This window comes from Bombus affinis, chromosome 1, assembly GCF_024516045.1.
Source record: "Bombus affinis isolate iyBomAffi1 chromosome 1, iyBomAffi1.2, whole genome shotgun sequence".
Taxonomy (NCBI): domain Eukaryota; kingdom Metazoa; phylum Arthropoda; class Insecta; order Hymenoptera; family Apidae; genus Bombus; species Bombus affinis.
In genome coordinates this window covers 15,551,077-15,567,257 of record NC_066344.1, presented here as the reverse complement: position 1 = coordinate 15,567,257, position 16,181 = coordinate 15,551,077, and the positions used below count along the sequence as shown (strand labels likewise).

The 16,181-nt window shown below is 37.8% G+C and overlaps 1 protein-coding gene and 1 long non-coding RNA gene across 3 annotated transcripts in view; both read right to left on the bottom strand.

Annotated features, from left to right (window-relative positions):
* LOC126922638 (frequenin-1) overlaps positions 1-16,181 on the bottom strand; it is a 72,544-nt gene that overhangs the window by 9,787 nt on the left and 46,576 nt on the right. For both annotated transcript variants that reach the window (XM_050735442.1, XM_050735441.1), the window contains exons 3-7: positions 12,577-12,601; positions 12,004-12,052; positions 11,812-11,901; positions 11,018-11,096; positions 10,679-10,767 (exon numbers count right to left, since the gene is read on the bottom strand). In XM_050735442.1, coding sequence (XP_050591399.1) covers positions 10,679-10,767; positions 11,018-11,096; positions 11,812-11,901; positions 12,004-12,052; positions 12,577-12,601 — 332 coding nt within the window. The remainder of the gene's footprint in view (positions 1-10,678; positions 10,768-11,017; positions 11,097-11,811; positions 11,902-12,003; positions 12,053-12,576; positions 12,602-16,181) is intronic.
* On the bottom strand, positions 7,549-10,671 carry LOC126922896 (uncharacterized). Its single transcript, XR_007712991.1, has 2 exons — positions 8,767-10,671; positions 7,549-8,686 (listed from the first exon to the last, which is right to left on the bottom strand). It is a non-coding gene; the product is annotated as an uncharacterized LOC126922896 (long non-coding RNA).

The window sequence follows — 16,181 nt, the reverse complement described above, 5'->3', positions numbered from 1 at the left end:
TATGCGTTCGGCAGAATGGGCATTTTCAGCAATTTTTGTAATAATAAACTTTATGACTACTTTATATTATTTCATTATGCATTCTTAATTTTCCGTTACGGCAAAAATAAACTTATACTGCGATAATATCCATCGAGACAACGATCTACAGTGAGATCCGTTATAACGAGACGTGATAAAGTGCACGCGTACCCAGCGAAATTTAAAGTCGATTTTCTCGAAAACAAAGCCTCAAACGAAAAATTCTTATTAAATACTTTCGACTTCTTTTTTCGCGTAGAATCACTCCTTTTCCGCTTGTACCACCAGTTACCAACCACCCTGTATATAAGATAATAAAAAATATAATTTTTCTTAAAGATATAACGCATATACTCGAATTTGAATAATTTACTTTAATAATTAATAATACAATTGAGTGTGATATATTTTAAAACACGCGACGACACATAGGCCCACGTCACAATTTTCACACTCGTAGCGCGACAGTGTTTTTCAAATTGCTCTTCGATTTCTATTTTCAAGCGACATTTTCATCAGCTTGAAGACTCTAAAAAATTAGAGGAATACGGATCGGCATGTTAAAGAGAGCATCTAATAATGGTATATTTATTTTAATAAAAGGCAACAATTGATATCTGATACTGGTGTATTAAAAACAAAAACTATATATTCTGTTTTTATACCGTTAACACTGTCATAAAACGGTAGGACAAAATAAATATGAAGCATGACTAATGAAACATCTCGTTTAGTTCAAACGGTAAGCAAATGAGTAGGAGAATGGGTCATTGCATCCCCACTTTTCTCGCAATAGACGAGCCCGTATATAAGAACGGACCGAGTTCCGACAAATTCAAAGTGTCGTCTCGGCTCGAGGAGAGAGTAAGGTACTCACAGTAGTCAAAAAGTTATATTTGAAATTTTCGAAGACACTTGCAGAAGATGGACATTTTAGAACGCACGCACCCAGCATTTCAAGAAGGGGTTCGTGTCAAAATTATACGATTCGAGACGCCTAGTATCGTTTGGGTCCGAATAGATGAATGCCCCGAAATAACGACGCAGATTAATTCTGATATAGTGGAGAATCCCTCGCTGTACATACCGGAGCCGAACAGTTTGACCTCAGGGATGTTAGTCGTTGTGCTAATAACTGTTGGAACATATAGTTTGTGGGACAGAGCTATTCTTTTGACAAAAACGACGACGGGTTACCACGTTTTTTTAATCGATTGGGGGGTAAAAATCCACCAAACCATCGATATGATCCGGTTGTTACCACACAAATTCAGATCGGAGGCACCATGGGCCAGGAGGATTCGCGTGCAAGGCGTGCGGGACCAACCTCGTCGAACGTTAAAACACCGTCTGGCAGAATATATTATGTCGGAGAAACACTTCGGAAGCCTACACAACATCAACCCTTCTCCAGGAAATGCAATGTCTGCAACGCTGATGTTGGATTGGAGATATGGAGAACCGCCGAAAGACGTGGCAGAATATTTGTTGCGGCTGGGAGTAGTCGATCCTGAATAATCGCTACACGTGTGAAACTCTTTTTTTGTGTGTTATGTGTATGTTATTGTAGTAGTATCTTCAAAGTCTAATCAAGCTTATTTTTACGATACGTTATTTTGTGTATGTATTTTCATTTTTATATATGTGTTAGTATTATCATTAAATATAAACTAATAAAATCTTCAGTGACTTGTAAACGTTGACTTATTTTTCCTTCCTATTCATTCAAGTCTTACAATATTAAATTTAAAATATCTTTTAAACTAATCATTTTTCGAAACAGGTACTTGTATACTATTCTGTAGAGAATTAAAAACTGTATCGAATGATGTCTAAAAAAATGTATCATACCATTTAGAAAAACAAAAACCACCATCCAGTTTCGGAGGTGCATCCACCTAGATAAGATTTGCAACCGCCACCAGATGTCCCTCTCGAAATAGGACAAGTTCTATCTGAAACACTTTCTTTCGAATAATGTAGAGTTTGTATTTTACGATATTATTTATCGCAGTTCCATGTTATTTCCATACCATGTTATTTTATATTTAAATGTAAAATATAACATATATAATTTAAAATGTAATATAATTATAATATAATTTAATATATACATAATTTAAAATGTAAAATATAAAGCTATTAAGATCCGGATTTCGATTAATGAAAAAATCTTTTTCGATTGTTATCGAGTAGTTAATTGTTTGCGACGAGTAAATTCAAACAGATTCATAGCTTTTCATTCAAGCTTTTCCAACGACCATTCGCGTAATTTATTGCTCGCTGATTAACATGTGACTGCCACGCGTGTTTTCAAAGAAATCTTCGTCAGTACCAAGCACGATCAGCACCTTAAATATGGAAAGAAGGCTAAAATAACCTAGCAAACGCGAGGATGATACCCCGCTGGGGGTAGCCGCCTACATGATAATATAACTGCTAAAAAATTCGACCTAATGTCCAAAATGGACAAATTGTGAATATTAAGAAATAAAAAAAAAAAAAAAAAAAATGAATAGGTTAGGATAATAAGGGTGGTTGAGTGAGTATGACGCTGCGATTAACAGGTTATAAAATATATCGGAGATGAAAGGACCTCGGGGCCTTTCTTTTGGAATTTTTGTACAAATGTACAAGCTAGTCCAAATGAAATTGCCGTAAACGGAACCGAGTGGAAAGGAATTCAAGAAGGGTCAGCTTCTGGGAGATTACCCTTGCACAATATATTCAAAGACACATCCGGCACACAGAACATGCAATAAAAGTATCATGAAAGATAAAGTAATTAGCGCATTTTCCTTACTGATCGACAGCCATATTTTGCAACGTATACCTTTTTTTTTATCTGGTAGAATAATTAGAATCAATTCTCATTGAGAATTATAAGTAAATTCTGGTTCTGTAACTTAGATTATAATGGTTTATAATATGTTTGATTCTAATTGAATCTAATGTTTCAATCTAAAGGGACGTATATCCTGCACCGAATCCGAAGCCTCTCGAGTTTTGGGTAAAAAATGGATCCTTGAACAACAAAATTGAAGAAACAAAATTGAAAGCATTTTTCACAATACTGTACGGAGAGCATACGAAGCGAAAAATTTGAAACTTTCATATTTGTGGAATACAAAATGGAGACCAAGCTTCTTTTCCAGCACAATGTGTCGGAATGAGTTTGTCGAAATATTGACATTTATTCGATTTGACAAAAAAGATGATAGAAGTAGAAGAAAAATAACAAATTTGCACTAATATCATCCGTATGGGATAAGTTTATTGAAAACAGCCAGGATTGCTATAAACCTGCTGTAAACATTACAATAGACGAGCTACTTTTCCCAACCAAAGCCAGATGCAGGTATACGCAAAAATTCTTCCAAATGTCCAAATTGGACAAATTGAGAATGTAAAGAATTAAATAAAAAAAAAAAAAAAAAGAAGAGAGAGGTATACACAACATTTACGAATTTACCCCGATAAATTCGGAATTAAACTTTGGCTGGCATCTGATGTTGAAACAAAGCATGTTGCAAATGTGTATAAAATGGCTTTCCCCATTGTTTAATTACCGGTTTTTCTCATTATATAATTATTATTATAAAGACCTAAGGACTTTATAAGTACCTGTTATAAACCGAGAATACTTGCAGGATTAACGGTTCCTGTAGGATTATAAGACTCGGTTTATGGTGAGACGATAGATTTATGGAGTGTCTTTCTATTGGTGCTTGGCTTTAACGTTCAGACAGTGAAGAACGTCGCATGAACCTTTTCACGCGACGTGACAACTGGCTTTGGTAGAGATAGCTACGTCTCAAATTCCGGTACTTCTAGTGTCAATAAATGAAGAGCTTATTAACTTATTATAAATAATTAGCCATGTCACTGCGCCACGCCAGGGAAACTTACTCAAAATTCTCATAATAAATAAAAAGTATTAAATAAAATAATAAATAGTAAATAAAATCTCATAGTAAATAAAAAAATAAATGACGATAGGAGAAGGGAGTCTCCTGCCAACGTAGCTCGTGGGTGTCATTGTTTATGGGAAAAAGTTGCTTCTCCATTAGACAAATATCCACTTTGTCCGTAATTTGTAAGAGCGTGCAATAAATCTAAGGATTGTTCTAAGGATCCATTCATAAACCGAAAATAGTTGCAGGATTAGAGATTATGTTAAAAGATTCAGTTTATAATGTAGCCTTAGGTTTATTGGAATCTTAATAACGGCACACGAACCCTTGGCAGCCAGAAAATGAGGAACGGATCACGGACCATTTCACGCGCCGTAAAATATTAGAACGAAGTTTTCGATAATTAAATTTATAACAGATATACAGGGTGATTGATAACTGGTGGTACAAGCGGAAAGGGGGTGATTCTACGCGAAAAAAGAAGTCGAAAATATAGAATGAAAATTTTTCGTTTGAGGCTTTGTTTTCGAGAAAATCGACTTTGAATTTTCGCTGGAACAGTAGCTTGGCCACCACGCTCTCCTAACTTAACTCCATTGGACTTTTATTTATGGAGCCATATCAAATCAATTATCTATTCTAAAGAAATCGCAAGTTGCGAGCAATTGAAAGAAAAGATTATTGTAGCCTTTCATACATTAAAACAATCGAATACGTTAGAAAATGTTCATAGAAATTTAATTAGAAGAGCAGAAGTATGTGTACGGCAGAATGGACATTTTCAGCAATTTTTGTAATAATAAACTTTATGACTACTTTATATTATTTCATTATGCATTCCTAATTTTCCGTTACGGCAAAAATAAACTTAAACTGCGATAATATCCATCGAGACAACGATCTACAGTGAGATCCGTTATAACGAGACGTGATAAAGTGCACGCGTACCCAGCGAAATTTAAAGTCGATTTTCTCGAAAACAAAGCCTCAAACGAAAAATTCTTATTAAATATTTTCGACTTCTTTTTTCGCGTATAATCACTCCTTTTCCGCTTGTACCACCAGTTACCAACCACCCTGTATATAAGATAATAAAAAATATAATTTTTCTTAAAGATATAACGCATATACTCGAATTTGAATAATTTACTTTAATAATTAATAATACAATTGAGTGTGATATATTTTAAAACACGCGACGACACATAGGCCCACGTCACAATTTTCACACTCGTAGCGCGACAGTGTTTTTCAAATTGCTCTTCGATTTCTATTTTCAAGCGACATTTTCATCAGCTTGAAGACTCTAAAAAATTAGAGGAATACGGATCGGCATGTTAAAGAGAGCATCTAATAATGGTATATTTATTTTAATAAAAGGCAACAATTGATATCTGATACTGGTGTATTAAAAACAAAAACTATATATTCTGTTTTTATACCGTTAACACTGTCATAAAACGGTAGGACAAAATAAATATGAAGCATGACTAATGAAACAGCTCGTTTAGTTCAAACGGTAAGCAAATGAGTAGGAGAATGGGTCATTGCATCCCCACTTTTCTCGCAATAGACGAGCCCGTATGTAAGGACGGACCGAGTTCCGACAAATTCAAAGTGTCGTCTCGGCTCGAGGAGAGAGTAAGGTACTCACAGTAGTCAAAAAGTTATATTTGAAATTTTCGAAGACACTTGCAGAAGATGGACATTTTACAACAAACGCACCCAGCATTTCAAGAAGGGGTTGGTGTCAAAATTATACGATTCGAGACGCCTAGTACCGTTTGGGTCCGAATACATCAATTTCCCGAAATAACGATACAGCTTAATTATGATATAGTGGAGAATCCCTCGCTGTACATACCGGAGCCGGACAGTTTGACCTCAGGGATGTTAGTCGCTGCGCTAATAACTGTTGGAACACTTAGTTTGTGGGACAGAGCTATTCTTTTGAAAAAAACGACGACGGGTTACTACGTTTTTTTAATCGATTGGGGGGTAAAAATCCACCAATCCATCGAGATGATCCGTTTGTTACCAGACAAATTCAGATCGGAGGCACCATGGGCCAGGAAGATTCGCCTGCAAGGCGTGCGGGACCAACCACGTCAAACGATAAGACACCGTCTGGCAAAATTTATTATGTCGAGGAAACTGTTCGGAAACCTATCGAATATCAACCCTTCTCCAGGAGAAGCAATGTCTGCAACGCTGATGTTGATTTGGAAATATGGAGAACCGCCGAAAAACGTGGCAGAATATTTGTTGCGGCTGGGAGTAGTCGATCCTGAATAATCGCTACACGTGTGAAACTCTATTTTTGTGTGTTATGTGTATGTTATTGTAGTAGTATCTTCAAAGTCTAATCAAGCTTATTTTTACGATACGTTATTTTGTGTATGTATTTTCATTTTTATATATTTGTTAGTATTATTATTAAATATAAACTAATAAAATCTTCAGTGACTTGTAAACGTTGACTTATTTTTCCTTCCTATTCATTCAAGTCTTACAATATTAAATTTAAAATATCTTTTAAACTAATCATTTTTCGAAACAGGTACTTGTATACTATTCTGTAGAGAATTAAAAACTGTATCGAATGATGTCTAAAAAAGTGTATCATACCATTTAGGAAAACAAAAACCACCATCCAGTTTCGGAGGTGCATGTACAGTGTCTCGTAAAACAGATGAATGTTCCGTTGGTAATGTGGTATAGAAGATGGCGAGACGAAGAGAGTGCTGCGAACGTGCAAATATGTATCGATGAATATCTTGTAAATCATATATTAAATAAATCTGAAACTATTTTAATATCAATTCTAAGTGCAATCTAAGTGTTCCTGTATATTTATTTCGGCGATTAAGATCCACAATTCTCAACAAGTTCATCCTGTTACGAGTTTTTTAATCATAAGAATAAACGATAAAGAGGTTACCGTGACGCAAAAACTTTCGATATTTTATCTTTGTTACTAGTTTCACGGGGAAGAGAAATCCCTTTAGCGAAAAAGGAAAGATAGTAAAACGCAGGATAATTGTTATAAAATAGATGTGTGTATATCTGTGTTGTACGAGCGAGCAATGAAAAAGAGGAAGACAAAAGGAAAACGCCATGAGACGAGTGTGTAACGTAAATCACGTCAGAGCCAGGACACACACACACCGCGGGCAGGATGGTGTCACGATCGGCATACTTCGAACCCGATGGACCGATGATGGAGACACATGGCGGCCTTGGCGACAATGTATATCGCCGAAGTGCCTAAAGGTTCATCTATGTCCTAACGGTCCTTCCATCAAATGTTCTAGAAGCGTAACAACGGTCACGTACGCCTACAGGGTAGTGGGGATAATGAGGGATGACAAACAAAGAAGGAACAGATGTCACCGAAAGTAAAAATATTGTAAGAGCCTCAGTCTCGAACGGTCACGGCTAGAGCTCAGAAGTGTCTTATAAGTGTATAAACGAGGAAAAAATAAAGTTTTCTTCTTTCTTTTAAATTTCTTTTTATTTTACGTGACAAGTGCATCGCGTATGTGTCGAATGAATGAATATGCAATAAAACAAATTCATTTCTGTTTGAGATGTATAAGAGAATAGAGCGGTGTTCGTTAATACTTCAGTTTGTTATGTTACATATAAAACAGTTATTCTGTTATATATAAATTTTGTATTTAATAAAACCTTATATATGATTACTTTAGCAATAATAAAAATAAAAAAAAAGATAACAAGTAACAATTAGGAAGAAGAAGCTAAAGAGTATAAAATTAAGGATTAAAATAAGAAAGTTATAAAATCCGTCCTGAAGAGAATCTTGGAGATTCCATAGATTGATTAAAATACATCAATTTTGTGGTGGACAGAGTCAGTGAAATTCATCGTCCTGTTAAAACAGTTACGACAGTCGTAAACGGTTACAGTCGTAGAACAGCAAGTAATTTCGCATTCTTCTGGAGATTACATTTACGTTATTATATTTACTTTATTATATTTTTCGTTTCGAAATATTTACAGTCGCCTTAGCTAAATTCTGTGTTAACTACGCAACGGTCAACTTAATCCAATCATTAAACTTGTACCGTACTTTGCAAACATGGTTTCAGGTTGTTACAATTTGAATAGACGCAACGTCAAATAAGAGGTACACTCGTTTTTACTACATTCTTGACTTAGGACAGTTTCATCGTCACCGACCCAAGCGTACGGTCGAGGGACAAGTTATGGAATTTCTAAGAATTTCATGTACGAATGTAGTATTCGAGTTTCATGTAGTATAGTGTAGTAATCGAGTAGAGTTTGAACATTCAATCTCCTAATGATAATTGTGGCAATTAAACGATGTAAAACTACCGCAATGTTTTAAATGTTATTTAAAAATTATGTTTATCTTTGATGTGAGATTTATAACGAGGAGATAATCCGAGATAACACTACCATATTATTGACAAAAAGAATAAAGAGAAGAGGGCCAAAGTGGGATTCTCGTAAATTACCAACTTAACCTTAAATGATTTAAAGGAATGATAATAGAATTTAACAACCAGGTTTGACGACCCGAGAGATAGCTAGCTATCCAGGCGATGCTTCCGGCGAAGCCTATAACTCTCAGTTTACGAATTAGAATACCATGGTTTATTCAGTCGCAAGCCTTTTGGTATACACCGAATCAACCTGGTAACCATTGTTAAGCTCCTATGATAAATAGCGACGATACATCAGGAGATTTGTCACGGCGGATCTTCCTGAAACGAAACCACTTTGCTCAGTTTGCTATAATGTAATTTTCAATGGGGAAACGAGGAAATTTGATCTACGTATTAACCTTTTGAATACGATGCGCCACTATAGTGGCTTTCGCGGATGTTATCTTAGATTACGACGCGCCTCTATAGTGACTCACTGTACTAACTCATTCGCTCACCGTTTCAACTAAATGATCTTTTTCAGTTGTCTTGCTTCACACTTCTTTTGCCCTCACAACGTTTTATAGCTGTAGCGGCACATGTGTCATAGGACATTTCGATTCGAAGATGCCTCATGTAGTTGTTTTGCCACAGAGGATAAGTACGATGCACAAAATATAGTAAACAAACTCTAGACAAAGTAATATCGCTGCTACGTGCAATCGTCAACCGTCGAGCGAATAGGTATAGCGGATCAGTCTAACGAATCAGCATAGCGAGTAGTATCGAATATTCTTGTAACGAATTGCATCGAGCGAGCAACGTTTACGGCTAGCTCTCTATTTTACGTTTAAATATATTTATAAATACATTTGACGAAATCAACTCGTCTCGTTATTAATTTAACCAACAACACGTCTCACTGTCCACCACATAACAGTGTTAACAATATACAGACAGAACATATAGTCTTTGTTTTTGTTTACGCCAGTGTCAGGTATCAATTGTTACTTTTCGTTAATATAAATATACCATCATTAGACGTTCTTTTTAGCATGCCGATCTGTATCCTTATAATTTTTTAGAATCTTCAGCCTCAAAATGTCGCTTGAAAATAGAAAACGAAGAACAATTTGAAAAACACTGTCGCTCTATGAATGTGAAAATTGTGACGTGGTCTGTGTCGTACCATGCTTTAAAATATATCACACTCGTATTATTAATTATTAAAGTAAATTATTCAAGTTCAAGTAGATGCATCATATCTTTAAGAAAAATTACAATTTAGATATCAAACACTTCGTTCCAATGCGATTGGTGCAATTCAACCGAACCTGAGAGGTTAACTTTCCTGAAATTTTGCCCACGACGATGAACACAGATTGATCCGCAATTAGAGATGGCGTTTCTATCAACAGATTTGATTATAAGCGTAACGATACCTGTTTTCTGAAGGTGCGAAAAAATACCTGTCTTCATGAAATAATATTATAAAATATGTAATAAGAATATAACAATTCTGGATATTATGAATTTGCAGAATTCAAAGAAAGCGAGAGACGATCTCTGCCTCCCAATTTGATGATCGATGAAGCGTGCTGAAATGACTTTCTCGATCGACGTAATCCCCGTCGCGGCTGCAATTTTCCCGCTTTACTGCCGCCAATGCGAAGCCGACGTTATCGATAACGTCGAGTGGTTGGCGTCGCATCGCCGGCGTCGGCGTTCCGCGAGTAAATTCGGCTATCGATCGGCCAATATTTTCCACCAGCTTCGATCAGCTAATCGTACGATTAATCGTGTTTCGCGGATCGGGCCAGAAAAATATGCTCCTTCAATCTGTCCAATGGGTGGAACTTCTCAGCGGACGTTTCACGCGTTTGCACGTTGAAAGCGCGTTGCGTCGGCGATTCTAACGTCGTAATTATTCGACCGCGCGTATACGATCGACGACTACGCTCGTACAACGCAACGCGTTAGCGCAACGGATAATTATCGACTATGTTTATTTGATCAAACAAGGAATGGCGCGATAATTACGAAATTTAATTTATATTTGATGTAACGCGTATTCTACTTGCAGTAAAATCAACCGAAACAATTGTTGCCCGTAATAAACGACGTTGCGTTTAAGCAGTGCGATTCTTGGCCGGAACCACATCAAACGTTCACGTTCGCAACGCATGCGGCGAAGAAATAAATTTTTATAGTCGACGATCGTTACGGGAAATATTTGCAGCTCGATCCAGGTACGTCTTTCTAGATGGCGAAGATAACACAACGCGCAAATATCTGCTTCGAGAAGGTATAAAGCGACAGTGATGTACCTACCACCATCTCGTACATCGCATCGACGATATTGTACATCTCCTCCCTCGTGATGAAACCGTCGTTGTCCACGTCGTACAACCGAAACGCCCCTGAAAATAAGAAACAAAACTTATATGGTAACTGCCGCGAGATTATTTGTTGCAGCGATTGCAACGTTTCGAGTGCCTACGACTGGAATTTTGAAATTTTCAAAGATTTTCCGAGAGACATTTCAGCCATAGATCATTGCCATGGTCGTGCAAGTTATTCAAAACGTCGATCTCGAAGCTTTTATTTCGAAGCTGCCTATCATTGTATTCGTCAAGTTTTTTCAGATGCCAATTGGCTGTGTTTACTTACAATGAAGTTTCTCGTCCAGATTGCCGCGCGACGTTACCGACAGCGCCCTTATAAACTCTTCGAACTCTATCGTGCCGTCCTGAAAAACAATCGTTCGTGCAATTTGCGTTACAGCGGATCGGAAGCGGGACACGTTGGTTCGGCTTTCGATCGTTGAACAAATTTCGTAGCCACGTGTACGCTGTATATAGCGAATTTATCACGGAGTTACCCAAATCGTGGAGGCGACTGCTTGCGTGTGAAATCTGGTCGATCGCGTTTGTCGTTTCGGAGCGACGTTCACCTCGGAGAAAGCGAGATCGTAGCGTCGGGAAGTAGTACAAGCGCAAAATTAAGGAAACAACGGTCGCGTGCTGTCGTTTAGTATGGAAATGATAAACATGGAAATTTGGCTAACGGTAAATCTAAAACAACGAGAATATTTAAGAAGTGAAATCTAAAAAGAAAACGAATTACCATCAATCGATAAACCAATGATTAATGGATATTCTTTGTTCGAAATTTCTTGCTCGCTTCTCTTTTAAGGCCGAGTTTAGTTATTCTGATTTAACAGCGAGAAACGGGAACCGTGCATAGGTCAAAACCATTTATAGAAAATCGATATTTCACAAATGCTTGAGAAAAATGAACTCGGCTCGTCTAGCGATATATTCGAATGGAGACGATAAGTTTTTGCTTCTTTCTCGCTTGTGATTCTCGTGGTCAGAGTAGGGTTCGTGGAAGAGTAGAGTTACCGATAGCACTCGAACGAATACGTTAAAGCGCGCGGATTAAAAAGGCGTTGCGGAACTTACGTTGTTCTCGTCGAACACTCTGAAAACCAGCGTGGCAAATTTCGATGGATCGCCTTGTGGAAAGAACTGCTTGTAGATCTTTATGAAACCCTGAAATCACGCAACAGGCACTCTTATCTTCAAACTTTCTCTTATCTTGGCGTACATATTGATTTTCGTTTAATTAACGTGCCAGCTGAAACCAGGTCATACCTGTTCCGTCAGCAGGCCATCGGGACAGTCTTTCAGGAATCCTTTGTGCCTAAACAAACAATCGTCAAAGTTATCGAATGTACGTTTACTCGCTCACTTTTCTCACTTTTCTGTTCCACGAACGAACCAGCAAATTGATAAAACATTACCGCGAGAGCCGGATAGACGAAGCCACGTATCCGACCAACGTAACGTTACTCCGATTTTCTCACTATCTAACTACGCGTTCTATTTGGTTGGCTACTAAGCGATTGCTAATTTCGATTTTGTCTAATGACGAAATGACAAAATTCGCAATTATTGAAAATTATCTTCGAACACGTGCAAAACATAATCGAACGGAGACGAGGAAATTTACTAGAAATTTTCGAAAGCTTCGTAAACCACCGAACGCAACGTGTACGTGTAATCTTTCCTTCTCATTGTCCGTTGTACGTGCTTGTCGCGCCTCGAGAGCTTCGCGGTTTTATACATATTGACTCGTCGTGACGTCGATTTCCATAGAGCGTCTCGACGGGACGAACTGGTTCGATCCGAGATTCCGGTCGAAACGCTTGATCGTCGGTGACTCACCATTGTCGAATCTCCTTCTCGGTAACTGAAACAGAAACGAGCGAAAACGCTTTTAATCGAGTGCGGGCTACAGGCAGTAACGAGGAGCAAAGGTTGGTGGAAAGTGTTCGGCAAACAGAATGGCTAAAGCTCGAGTGGAAATTGGAAACTAAGGAAGTCGAAGCGAGAGGAATTTCGCAGCAACGTTCGTTACTCTCGTTACAGATGCGCACTCGGTTAACTTGCTGTTAGAAAAATCCTCAGGATCTTTGATAGCGGGAAATTTGAATACAGTTAGTTGGCTAATTATTATTTATCTGTTTGTTAGGTTCAATGAAATATTTATTATTGATGTTTCAATGGCATTGTAAGCTGCGATGTTTTGTAGCTTATTTAACTTAAAGCACATCTCGACCCTCTGTTAGATGTCGCCCTTTTCTGAAACGGCAACAGCGCTGCACTTTGCATGGCCAACGTAACTGGGTATAAGCCGGCTGATCGTAAACGTGAATCTTTATTGCGAAGAAAGTCACTTTTTCCGTACTTCGTACACCTTCGGGCGCAGTTTGGTTTCTGTTTTTTCGAGATGAGCTTTTACTTCCTTTGTAACCATCCGTATGGGTGCTATAGGGCGTGAACGTACGAATAAATAAATAAATAGAGAAAGAAAACTTCCCGAATAAACACCGTTTCACGACAGTGGCTTCATATTTTTTCGAATGATAAAAATTAACATATTAACACTGTGGCGGCACTCGATCTCGGAAATTTCCAACGGTTTCGCGGCACAAAGCGCTTTATCTTTAAAGCGCTATGCCGACAAGCCTAATGTGCCATCGATATCCCTACGGCTCTTTCGTCGAATCTTCGGGAGAACGCATACGCGGCAACCGTCGCGGACTTCTAACAAAATCGATGGCGATATCGATGGCCAACAAAGAAAAGAATCGGCGTGGCTTTTGAATCAAAGAGATTCAGTCTGCCCAAAGCTGCGAAGTGCGAAGGATTACGTGAAGCAAACATAGAGAGACGAGTAGTTGACTTCTGATAGCCAGTATTAAGCGTTAGTAGTTATCAAGCGTTGTTGATCGTTAACTGTTGTCAATCGTTGTCTGTTGTTAATTGTTATTTGTTGTCAGTTGTCAAAAGTCAATAAACGTTATTGTTAAAAATCAAGAGTATTTCTTGTGTGTTGTGCAATCACAACATATACCACCTCTACAACACGTTGACTGTGTCACGACCGGCATACTTCAAATCCGATGGACCGATGATGGAGATAGAGATGTGGCGGCCTTGGCGACAATGTATATCGCCGAAGTGCCTAATGAGTCATCTGTATCCTAACGGTCCTTCCACCGAATGTCCTAGAAGTGTGACAACGGTCACGTACGCCTACAGAGTAGTGGGGATATTGAGGGATGACAAACAAAGAAGAAACAGATGTTACCGAAAGTCAAATTGTAAGAGTTTCAGTCTTGGAAAGTCACGGCTGGAGCTCAGAACAAAATCGCAGTCAGTGTAAATTCAGAAATAAATTCTCTCGTTTTTTTTGTTATCTTAATTTTTTCTTTTCGTTCGAGCCTCCTGCTTTTTATTTTACGTGACAACTGCCACGACACCCATGTTCGAGTGTCAGCAAAGTTTCTAGACGGGCCGCGTAACCCATATTCGGGTGTCGCTTATTTGACTACTTGCGAAGGATCGTCCTAGGGTTTTTTTTTTTTTTTTTTTTTTTTTAAATATTTACAATCAATTCTTGTTGAGAATTTTCAGTAACTTCATTTGGCGTGATACTATTGAGATATGTATAATTTTTGTGCTGGACTAGGTCGAATGCGTAGTGGAGATGTTTGTATGCGGATATCAGTGTGTAGAGATATGTGTGTGTGCGGCGACTGAGAAACAAACGAATGTAAACAGCTCAGTCGGTTAACAGTCTACAAAAGGTCGGGTATGGAAGAAAGTGTCGAGACGCGTGCAAGTGTGTATCGATGAATATCCTAGAAATCGTTTATAAAATAAATAATATTTGTCTACGTTAATAGTAATACCCAGTGTAAATTTAATGTTTCCATAACAATATTTCGGCCATCAAGATCCACAATTCTCAACAGATACAATGACAATGGTTTATAATAGTTTATATCGTTGGTTCTAGTAGAATCTAAGGATTTAATCTAAATTGTATTTTCTTTTTAGTCTGCGGATCTGATCCGTCGCGTCAAATAGTTGGATGACTAATGGGTTGTGGTGGTTGTTGACTCTTGCGTTATATCTGCTTCTGGACTTGTATATTTCATCTTTGACTGTGGGTATCTTGAGGTCGCGGTGGATTGTTTCGTTGGTAACATACCAGGGTGCATTTATTAGGGATCTTAGCGTTTTCGATTGGAAGCGTTGGAGTATTTCAATGTTGGAATTACTTGCTGTTCCCCATAGTGCTTAGGTTGGAGCGACGGCTAATGAGCCAATAAAATTTTTTGAGTTTGTCCCTGAGTTGCTTCGATTTGTCTGTGATGTGTCGTAGGTATTTGAAAAAATATTCCATAATAATAAAACTGTTGAATTGTTAGAAAAGTAATACGAAAATGGTTTATTAAACAAATTATTTAGAATGTAAAACTTTAGAGCGTTCTATACATAGGTGAGGTTGGTCGAGACAATTTGGACAACAAGTTGTTGTTTTCTTTAAATTCTCTCGTGTCTTTGCTCGGTCCATTCGACGTCTTTTATTTGCATAACGTAGTTTGCATGCGCGTTTAATGCTTCTTCCGGAATCATTTTTCCCAAGGCGAATCGAACCCGGGTCCCGAACGTTCGAAACCTAAGGCGCGCTAACAACTGCTTTTTTTTTTATATTTGTTTATTGTTACCAGATTTTATGTATTACATAGTTGTATTTTCCATAATAAACGATGAATTCGAGAAGTACGACATAGCCATGCAATATTACATTCTTTTTTTTTTTTTTAAGATTACTTTTTTAACTTAAATTTAAGCCGCTGTTGCGCTGTGCTTATGTACGATATTTCCATTTCTGTCCTGAAAGCCTGGTCGCAAAAACAGGACAGGCGCTAACAACTGCGCTGCCGTGTCTGTTGCGAGTTAATGTGGAGTGGCGATATTTGTTGCCGTGTGCCGCCATACTTATGATCGTGTCTGTTTCTAACGCTCGAAATCCTTCTTCTTCTCTAACCGTCCGTCTATGAAATGTTTGGCAAATCGGTAGTTACTAGCACGACAAATAAGGTCACATTATCCGTTAAGCAGAGAAAGTCCCTTTGTTTATCCGCGTTTGAATGTTTTTTTAGGGAGTTTACATTATATATTCTTCCTTGTTGCAATTTTGTAAACCGTCAAAGCGTTTACAACAGAAATTGCCAGAAGGAGTTGAATGCCAAGTTTTCTGCATCATTTGATTCCTTTTGTAATTGTGGTGGCATAAGAAACCACTTGGTCGGAATAATCTATACTACACTTTCCTTCGTTATATTCAACAACAGCTAGTGGTTTTAATGTTGCGAACAAACGAAACGAGAAACCACCATTTGAGCGACTCGCATTACTAAAATATCGATGGGAGCAGCTAGCAGAGAACGCTTGGCACTTTTTTTTTTATTTAT